The sequence below is a fragment of the Corylus avellana genome, chromosome 7 (genome assembly GCF_965113065.1).
Source record: "Corylus avellana chromosome 7, dhCorAvel1.hap1.2, whole genome shotgun sequence".
Classification (NCBI taxonomy): domain Eukaryota; kingdom Viridiplantae; phylum Streptophyta; class Magnoliopsida; order Fagales; family Betulaceae; genus Corylus; species Corylus avellana.
In genome coordinates, this window is record NC_142496.1 from 4,436,269 (window position 1) to 4,447,246 (window position 10,978).

General features: G+C 34.8%; 1 protein-coding gene across 2 annotated transcripts; it reads left to right on the plus strand.

The window, feature by feature from the left end:
- Positions 1–767: 767 nt before the first annotated feature.
- On the plus strand, positions 768–10,708 carry LOC132185024 (uncharacterized). 2 transcript variants are annotated; one of them, XM_059598839.2, is made up of 12 exons: positions 768–975; positions 1,229–1,307; positions 1,392–1,479; positions 1,813–1,962; positions 2,235–2,366; positions 3,658–3,796; positions 3,889–3,927; positions 4,008–4,082; positions 7,242–7,301; positions 7,709–7,773; positions 8,552–8,642; positions 10,467–10,708. In XM_059598839.2, exons 1-12 carry the CDS (start codon positions 892–894, stop codon positions 10,509–10,511), a joined length of 1,047 nt encoding a protein of 348 aa, XP_059454822.1. In that variant the 5' UTR covers positions 768–891; the 3' UTR covers positions 10,512–10,708. The 2 variants fall into 2 exon arrangements, with proteins under 2 accessions (XP_059454822.1, XP_059454823.1); XM_059598840.2 differs by lacking the exon at positions 10,467–10,708 and having other exon boundaries at positions 7,709–7,804; positions 8,552–8,641.
- The last annotated feature ends 270 nt before the right edge of the window (positions 10,709–10,978 follow it).

A 10,978-nucleotide genomic window follows, 5' to 3' on the forward strand; every position in this document is an offset into this window, starting at 1 on the left:
TGAAAAATAGCGAATTTAAACCAAAATCACGATTTCGCATAACAAATATTTGATAAAAAAATTACTTTTTAACATGTTTTACCAAACACATTTGCGATTTTATAAAGTATCAATTTCAAAAACGCAATTTTTAGAAACACAATTTTTAAAATTACACTTATTGAAATTCCAATTCTAAATGGACCCTAAGTATGAAAATAAATTTAAGACTTATCTGTTTTGTTTTTACATAAACACGAGCACACACACAGACGAACTATATATATCCATGCATTTACTTATTTACGTAAGTTTGGACCCTAAGCAAAAAATTATAATTTAGCCCTTACACAATACAATTATTTTACAACTTACTAACACGTGTCAGTATGGATGGAGGAATGGGTGGGCGGTATAGGCCATGCCCCTCCAAATTTAGACGGAAAAAAAAATTTTAAGGTAAAAAAAGGTACAATTATTATTATTTTTTTAACTAAAAATAAAATATTAGTATTTGTGACCCGGCAATAACAACATATACAATATTTGAAGAAGAAAAGCAAAAAGATTTTGATTGAAATTGAAATTCTATAAACTCACTCACCCAGTTTTCAAGTGCATACTCCTTAATGTGACAGTAAAAATTACCATTTAATTTTAAATAAATCATTATTAAATTTTAAATCTAACGATAATTTTTTACTATTTTTTACCATCACCTCATAAAGTATAGGCTTGAAAATATAAATAAAATTAGTAGCCATGAACTACTGGCCAAAAACAAAGAAGAAAAGCAAAAAAATCCTAACAGAAATGAAAAATTGAGCCGCTGCCGTTTTCACTCCAGTAGAAACAGGGAGTGTGAGCCATCAATCACAAATACAGGTGGCTGGCTTCACTGAGAGGAGGCGAATGACTAGTGCATCAGCAGCTCCAGCACTCCGTTTCTCCTTCGCTTTCCCAATCACAACCTACACCACCAAACTCTCATACCCAGTTTGCTTCTTTGGCTTCTCACCGCTATTTCTTGATCTCAGATAGCTTTTACTTCACGTTTGGACTATGGGAAATTTGAAAGTTCTTGTTAAAATAAGCTGAATTGTATTTTTGATGAATGAAAATAAGCTGAATTGTTGTTAGGCTTATTGCTGAGTTTAGTAATGTACAATCTAAAAAGAAACAAAATTTCATAATGTTTCAAGACTTTCATATATTTTCTCAGCAGCCAAATGGGATGTCGATTTTGCAGGGTTTCGGTTCACCTGGGCACAGAAATGGTCTAAGGTTTGTGGGTTGTGCTTATACTGCTATTTCAAGAAAAGGGCAAGGTGCCTTTTTTGCTCTATCTCTTTCATGGGGTTTGTTCCCAGTTTGGACTCTGGTATTCTAAAATTGTGTGGTGAAGTCTGCAGGTGCATTTGACCCAGAGCTTCGGACAGTTCTTGAGCTTGCCACGGACTCTGAGCTATATGAGCTTGAAAGGATCCTTTTTGGCCCCAGGTAAATCCAATTTTCTTGAATTAAATTTCTGTATTTTATTACCCACTTTTTGGTTACTGACGAACATGAGGAGGAATATGAAAATATTATTATTTTTAAATATCATTTCTACTATTCTGAGAAATAAAAGGGCACGCTTCAATTGAATCAAAGAGTTTATACTAGTCTAATTTGGGCGCTGTTATTTGTTTTCCTGAATCTTAATAATGGAAACTAAAATAAATATTATTTTCTTAGTGAACAAACAGAGGATTATGTTTTTAGCAATCTGAGATTCCCATGTGATGTTGATACATTTAGTCTATGATGGTTTTAATATTGTTGATATTTCAGTTACTTCAGTCCTTTGCTAAAGTCGATAACAACCAGAGCCGATGTGGACCATGCCATGATTCAAGAAGATCTCGAAGAGCGAGAAGATTTTATAGCAGCACTGGAGTCACGTTTTTTATTCCTCGCGGCTGATGCCCGATCTACATTAAGGTAATTGAGTGCAGGTACCTTAAGTTACAGTGACTAGGTCAATATGCAGCTAAGAGTGATATTTTAAAAATTCAACGAGTTGCAGACTTCTTGGAGACAATAGAAGCTTGTATTGATATGGTCTAAGTTGCACATTAAAAATCAACTTATGATTGGTCCTGGTTATGGACTCTGTTTGCTTTTATTTAAAATTTAACTTTATATTGTTCTTGTAAGAGCAGCGATATTTTGAGTATCTGCTTTATTTTATTCCATATGGTGTTCTTGGGTAGGGGTTGGAGACCATCATACAGAAATGTCTTGCTTTCAGTGAGAAAAAAGTTAAACATTCGATGCTCAAGCAAATTATCAACTGAAGACCTTGAAGTAGAAATTTTTCTTCATCTATTGCAGGATTATTCAAGGTACGTTTCATAATTAATCCTCCAGATTTGACGATATTCTAATTTTGTGTAGAATTGTTATCCTATTTGATATCTCAATTTTGTTATTCTCAAGGAGGTAGAGATTAAAAAGAACTTAAGAAATGGAACTTGAGCAAGTGGATTGTGCAATTTGCTTGTGGAGCGACTTGTGATCGTATAAACCTATAGAATATTTCCTAAGATCGGTGTAAGTGGATGTTTTGTTATGTATAGATGTGAGCCATTAAACAAATCTGTTCATCAAATTATTGGAGTTGAAGTGATTAGTTTGATTCGGTCACGTGGCCTGATTATATTGAGAAATTTAATAGTAGAATGGAGCTTTGAGGCAGGATCAGATAACTAAGATTAGAGAAGTTGAGCTGAGATTTTCTGCTAATTTGCAACAGAAACCAATAATCGCATTGGAAAGATAGAAGTTGGTGCTAGCTTAAGATGCTACATGGACAATGGGAAGTCTGAAGATCTCAGTTTCTTGGAGATTGATTCCTGAAGAAAAAAACCAGAACAGCTCCTACCTTGATTGTAAATGAACCAAAACCACTAATACTCATAAGCGATGGTAGATCTTCATATCTTGTCCCCAAAATGCCAAGGTAGCCTTTTTATGGGTTCCTCAGATGAAAATTGCGAGAATATATGTTTCAGGAGATTCCTTCAAAGTTTAAAGTTTTGGGGTAGAAAGAGCGTATGATAGGCAATAAGGGTCCTAACATGTGTGCATGGGTGCCATCTGCATGGGTGCAGAAATATAGTGTTTCACTTTTTGTATAACAGATGGTGCCTTCTGGATGGTAGCTAATGCTATCTGATATTTGATTGTTCAAGTAGTACTGTGCAATAGTAAATGGCTTCAGGACAATGCGAAGTATTACCCTTTGTGTGCTGATCCTTGCGACTGCTGAAACAATGCTTTGTATCAATTTTCCATTTTGAATTAATCATGTACTGAAAGTCATTAGTTATCCTTTCTGTTTTAGTTTTGTTTCACTTATATAATTTCAGTGACAGATCTTTGTTCATTGCTATCTGTTTTGACTTTATAAATTCTTAGAGGATCACTAATTCTTAAAAAAGGAAAAAAAGTTTCTTATAGGGGGAGGAAACTTATATGGCACTTCACTCTCCATCCTGTTTTTATAGGGGGAGGAACCTCCCCCACCTCCTCCTTATAGGACAAGATGGATGATGAGGTTGTTGTTCCAAGACCCACCGGATCTGTGTTTAACTTACAATCAAAATTGTGAAGCTTTTCATTGCCTTCTTGTAGTGAAGAATTCGGTACTTTTCCACACATAGGGGAACACTCTAAGGCTTCTAATGATCAAGGCAGTCTAGAACGTGGACTTAGTCAATGGAAGGTGGACACCCTTGCTGCTGTGAACGAGCTTCGGTCAATGATTTTGAAGGTATGGTTAGTTTTACTACACTGATTTATTTTATGAACAAGTCTATCTATTTGAAGTTGATCTCCTTTTTTCCTTGTCCTTTTGATGTGAAGGGTGGTGGTGTATTTACTTTGGCAAAGATTTACGAATTGGTAAGTAAATGATTTATGTACAGTTTATCTTACTTGGGTCTTTTGTTTGAATCACTGAAGTAGCTTTCCCTTTTTGGTAGTTAGCGAGGAGATTATCTGGGAAGGTCTTCTTAGAAGCTGCCAACTATCAGATTAAAAAGGAATTCATCAAAAAGGTACAAGTTTGACATCATAGTTATGTAGTCGTAAAGACAACCATAATAAATTCATGTATGATATTAATGTGAATAGAACCTATATATTGGTTTATTATGGCTTCATTGTCATTACGCTTTTTTTTTTTTTCTAAGTGAAGATCCAAAGTCTGAGCAATATTTTGTTTCTATTTCTGTTGCAAATATGATTCAATATTCTCTCCTTGAAATTTATTCATTTAAATGTGAGGAACTTCATGTGCTTATTCTACATCCTTCAATTATCTATTTTTATATTTTTGTTCTTTTTAGCCCTTTGGTCTAAAAATTAACTTTGGCATGTTTCTGATCCGACTGGGCTTTGTCTGTTTAACCTGTCTATCAGTATTCTACATGCCTGAGATCTGGAGCGCTAAATTGATGGATACTACTAGATGTTCAAGAAATTTTAGCCAATATAGACATGAAAATCTAGATATTGGTCTCTAACAAAACATGAGAAAATCTAGACATTGGTCCAAACTTGATGCATGCGCTACTTGGGACATTTGCTGGTAATGTTTTTGTACCTAAGAGCCATATCTTTTCTCTTCTATGCTGGTGGTGTAGTTGAAGCACTATTTTGTAAATTTATTACTAATAAAAAAACAGGAGTTACAACAAGTATTTTGATATCCCAGATTTCTGGGTATGGGCGTGTTGGTGCCATGTGTCTTATTTTGGGTTGAGTTATTGGGTCATGATGTGTTGTCCTAGTAGCTTGTGGCTTAATTCTTTGTCCAACTTTTTTTTTTTTTTTTTTTGATAAGTAAACGAAACACTATTAAAAGCGCAAAAGACGCAACTCAAGTATAGAGGGAGTATACAGAAGAAGAAACACCTAGCTAGAAAGAGAGAACAAGCCAAGAAAATCATGAATACTAAGCAAATTGAGATCTAAAGTAGCTGTCCAGTGATCAAACTTCCTAAAATCAACTAGTTTCTAACTTGACCATCTAAATCGTGTTAGAATATGAAGTGCTTCCTATATAAATTCTATGTAGAGTGGCTTCTGCCTTTTCTTCATTGCGATGTGACTTCCGCTATGTGGAGTGCTCTCTTTAGTCGTTTTGGGTTATGCCTTTAAGCTCCTTTTCGAGGGTGTGATTTACTTTTTTCTTGAGTGCAATTGCTTAGATATTATTTTAGAATTGGTGTCGGAGCGTCTGCTGTACTTTGTTTCGTCTTGGGGTTGTATCAACCCTATGCCACCTAGAATTGGTTGGAATTTTAGGGGGAAACGTATAATTTGCTAGAGGATGATGGCAAAATTTCCCTATGCGCTTATGAAGTTTAAGACTGGTGGAAATGCACTTCTATTTCCGATTTGAAGCTTGCAAGCTCAGTAGTGGTTGAGTGAGCAACATGAATGTGGTGCCTGCTGCTATTTTTGAGCAATTGGAATTGCAAATAGAGCCATGTCCTCAATAATATAAGGTAGCATGACTAATGGAACTTATATTTTGGTTTAAAATAAGTGATGCATTTTTTGTTGACAGATGCCTCACTTTCTTCTATTTTGAATTGGTTGATATCTGTAAAGTTTTGTCTAGGAAAGTTCTTCTATGGTGGTTTGCTTGCTATAGAAGAAGCTTGCTTACCTTGTACCACTAGGATGTGTAAGAACTTTATAAATATGTGCAATAGACAAAGTTTGGGTTATCTGAGAATTGGGTTCCTGATATTTTAGGGGAGTGATGGGGATATTGGAGAGCATTGAAACTAGAGGTTGTCCGTGGCTTGGGCTAGCGATCTAGGGTGTTATGTATCTCTCATCCTTTTGTAATTTTTTTTTAACAACAACATTGGCCAAAGAGTCAATGAATCAGCCTGTAGTCTAATAATATGGAAATCAGCTATTTATCAACCTACTATGGTTGAGGTAGGAAGGAATAAGGATTTAAGAAAAGAGAAAGTATATAATTTTATTATGGTTTTGGTTGATGTGGCAAAGAAGAGAAACAACAACATATAAAATGCATGAGAAATTACTTATCAAAAAAAAAAAATGCATGAGAAAAATATTGAAACAATTACAGAGGAATTTTCTTGTCTTCTTCTGCATTGCCTTTGGAAGGTAACAGGTAGTTCTTTTCAAACTACAAATGATAATTAGCAAATGAAATTTCTAACGACCCAAAATGTTTGCTCTCTTATAAAAACAAAAGTTATATGATTTATAGGGAAGGGTGTAGCCATCCAGCCCTAATCCATAGGTCTAGACTAAGAAACTATTATTATTATTCCCTATAGAAATTAATTAAAATCCTAAAGTATCATCCTAGGAAATTCTATCTTGTGATTGAGTTTATTAGCCCATGTGGGTCCAAGTGGATCCCATAAATTTTAACCTTTCCTCTCCAAACGGAAAACCTATGGGTTGGGTTGTAGAAGGAAGACCATAACTGGTCAGAAACCTACTTATCAAAAAAAAATAACTGGTCAGAAACCATTATATGGCCTATAAGCCAACCTGATTGGAGAGCCGAATCTCAAAAAGGTCATAGTTATAGCATAAGAAGATAATTTCATCTAAATATAAGGAATTATCGGACACAAAGTGAATACATTTTCAAAAGAGAAGAGGTGGCACCAATTTTGAGGACAAGATAGGTGAAAGTCATTAAGTTTGGCCATCTAACACAGTAACTCGTAAATGCAGCAGAAGAGTGGTTTGATTGAAGCTATACAGGGATTTGGGGAGGCAAGAGGGGACAGGGGTAGAGTTGGGAGGCAAGAGGGGACAGGGGTAGAGTTGGTGAGATAAGACATGCATGCGAGGATATTCCTTCGGATAAAATTGAAGGCCCAGAAAGGATTCATTTAGTGACTCCATGTACTTATGGTGAAGGTTTTCTTGAGTTGGCTAGAGTAGAGTGTGACTGTAATTTATGAAGGCATGTTTTGCCTTTTTATGCTAATTATTTTATTTATCTTGGAGATAGTGCTTATAACAATGATGTGAATTATGTCTTTGACTTTTCTTCTAGTTAAGTGATATTTTTCGTGGTTCTAGTACATTTTTTTTTTTTTTAGCTTTTCTAGATATTTGAAATATAAGTTGTGGTTTTATTGACCACTGTATAGTAAATAATATATGCATCTGCAAGACTTCACCTGACCTTAATACTTGGTTTTCAGGGTGGACATTTAGCTGCTATTAATCTCGAGTCTAGAGCCGCCTTGCTTGCAGCTAAACAGGTGAATACTTCCCCCCCCCCCCTCCAGCTGCTAAACAGGTGATTTTATCCTTATGATGATTCAATTTCACTGTTGGTGCGTGCTCTCATGAAAAAGTATTTTACTGTATGAAGGAATTTTTTGATAGATATGTTATAATAATGGAGGGGCATTGATGCAAGAGTGCATACATTGTAATTTGTAATTACATGTATTAGAAATATTTGTTTAAGCAAACTGTCATATGAAGGTTTACAATGTAATGTTTTTAGACTTAATTTTATATGCTAGAGTTTCATTGTATCTTTTTGAGTGATATAATCTGTTTTTAGACTTAATTTTATATGCTAGAGTTTATGGTATCTTTTTTATGCTAGAGTTCTATGTGTTTTTGTATCAGAACTTCTCATCTTCGTAACTGTTGACAGGGATTTAGTGGTGCTGCCGCTAGATATCTGGGTTTTAGAAGCATGACGACTTTGCTTGGCCCAATGTATTGACTCTTCTGCCCTGCATTTTTTGATGTAATTTACATTTGTTGAGGCTGGTTTTGTTTTTCGTTTCTTTTCACCCTGAAATTTGCTTTCTCTGTTTGTTTGTCACTACAATCTATATATATATATATATATATATATATATATATATATATATATATATTTGAAGTTTTTATGTCATATGTATTAGTTCCTCAAGAGACAGTAGCAATGTTGTTACAAGCATGTGGTCCACTTAAGCACAAACTAAAGTTATATCTGTTCAGGTACTTAACAATTTTAACCAAACGAAAAAAGTCATGCTTCCTCTTTGGGTGAACAGAACAAATCAGTGCTCTGTTTTAGGGTTAAAGAGAGAGCAAAAGAAAAAGAAAAAATGGATGGGAAGGAAGAGAGAGAGAGAGAGAGATTGAGAACTTGTTCATATTTAAAAAGGAATTGCCCAAAAATTAGAAAAAAAAGCTTCTTAGTGCTTTGGCTTTTCTAAAAGGCGCGCTAAAGGCGTGCCTTAAGTAAACGAGCTATGTTTCAAGTATCAGAAGTGCTTCACTTTTTGAGCTTTGCAATTCATTCTATAAGTGTGTCTAGACATGCTTTTGACAACACTGGCTGTGGTGGTTAAATTTGAAGCACATTTGTTTTTGGCCGTCTCTTGTCTGCATTAGGAGTTGACTGTAACATGTGTTTGCCTTTCAGCACTAGAAATTTTTACCTTCTGGTTTCTTTTACGAATATTGGCATCTTCTAGGAAACTTATTTCATTTGTCTCTTATGCAGGCTTTGGGGCACATTTCTGGCAGATGTTGTCATTCAAATGCTTGGGACTGATTATGCTAGAATTTTGCGAGCAATTTATGCTTTTGCACAGGTAATATATTATTATGCTTTTCTACTATTACACCTTTTCGCTTGTCACCTCGTGAGATCCTGGTCTCTAATGGCAAACCCATCTGAATAGGGTTATACATATGATGGTGATTGACATTGTAGTCCCTGGGCTATCAGTTCATTTGGGTAGATCTGTTGTGGTCTCAAGCTCATCATTAAGATCCTTGCACCATAACCATAGATTATTCTGATTGTGATCGGTACTTGGCATATTGGTGTATGATATCAATTTGGTCATCAATCCAATTATGCGGACCTACATGTTCCTGGATCTGTGTTAGTAGATCATCATCACACCTTAGGTGTGGACTTGCAATTACCTAGTTGGCTGGTTTTAGAGTAGATTATCTTAGATAAGCTCATCTTATTGTGAGAACCATCTTTATCTTGTTGTTTAGAAAAATTTATTTGGGGAAACTTCAGAAAGCCCCCTTGAACTTCCAGCCGTTTTGACATACCCCTCCTGAATTTTCAAAACTCTCACTTAGGCCTTCTGAACTTTAGTTTTCTCTCACTTTGGACCATTTTAACGTTAAAGTCAAACAATTTGACTTTTTATACCCATTTTACCCTCCCCCAAAACTACGTCGTTTTGTGTCCTAAAACTACAACACCTACCCAGCCCAAAACGACGTCGTTTTAGGCATTAATTTTTTTTTTTTTTTAATTTTTAATTTTTAATTTTTTTAAAAAAGAAAAGCAAAATAAATAAATAAATAAATAATAATAATAATAAAAAAAATTAATGCCTAAAATGACGTCGTTTTGGGTTGGGTAGGTGTTGTAGTTTTAGGACACAAAACGACGTAGTTTTGGGGGAGGGTAAAATGGGTATAAAAAGTTAAAAGGGTCAAAAGTAAGAGAAAACCAAAGTTCAGGGAGCCTAAGTGAGAGTTTTGGAAATTCAAGGGGGTATGTCAAAATGGCTGAAACTTCAGGGGGGCTTTCTGAAGTTTCCCCAATTTATTTATGGCTTCTTGTTAGATTGATTTATCTCGTGTACTCATAAAAAAAAGAATGATTTATCTTATGAAGGTTGTTTTTGTAATTTAGTATTGTATCTTTGCAGTACATAATAAAGATAAATCTCAGTGGGTAGGTAACTTTTCACTCCCACAATTTCATTTTTCCTACTTTCTATTTTAATTTAGTAGTAGGTATTTTTCTTCTTCTAACTAGGTGTTTCTTTGGTATACTTCATGCGTAGTTGGGTTACACTTTTCGCTTTTGATGATATTTCATTACTTATAAAAAAAAAAAATTAGTAGTTGATATTTGGGTAGTGGCGGAGCCACTTGAGGCTTTGGGGGTGCCGCTTTTAATTTTTAATATTTTTTTTTAAAATTTTTTGTTGTTTTCCTACGCAAGTCCCAAATTTTTTTTTTTTTTTTTTTTTTTCTCCTACTTACGCAAGTTATCACTTGGCACCCTCAAAAAAGTTTTAGCGGCACCCCCAATATGAATTCTTTGGCTCTACCCACTGTATTTGGGCAGACTATTATGTTCTTGGCTTTGGTTTCAAGCTTCTTTGCTATGTTAGTTGCAAGATCTATTTCATGGTATTGGACCCAATTTGAGTGTGTGTTAGGTTCATACAATTGATATTCATACAAAAGAGGAAGGAAAAGGTTTATACAAATGATAGTATCATGAAAGTCAGCACTTTTCTCTTTTGTTGCTGAGAAATGATTTCTGACTTGCATGTTGGTGCCCAGCCAAAAAAAACTAAGAAAAAAGAGAAGGAAAAGAGAATCCTTTTGATATTTAGGATTCTAACTGCCACTAAATCGTTGTTTTGCTCCAGATCCGCGTCACCCGCACGTATAGATTACCATCTGATGCTGACTGAAGAATTTAATGTTTTGGAAGGTTGCATTTTAAATACTTGAGATGGTAGATTGAGAGCTTCTGTTGGTAATTTAGCTGCTTTGACATGAAGGTATATATATACTGGTTTGGCTGCATGACAACCTAGCTTTGTGGATATTGTCCATAACTTTTGTTTTGTTTTTTTGACTCTCTATAATGAATATGGATTTACTGACACTTGGTAAATTGGATTATCTTTCTAGTATTGTGGTGCGAATTAACTCTGAATTTTGTAAAGTGAAGATTCATCTTCTACCTTATCACCTACTCTATCTATCTCAAGTCTCAACATAAACTTCCAGCTAATGTTCATCCTCATGAAGTTGAGAGTGATGATAGATAATAAGTTATAAGTGTTGTAATTCAATCTAAACTTCTTTGTACTTAATTATACTCTTCACGCTCCTTAATCACACCTATTTCACATTGATTGACGTAGCGTGTTTT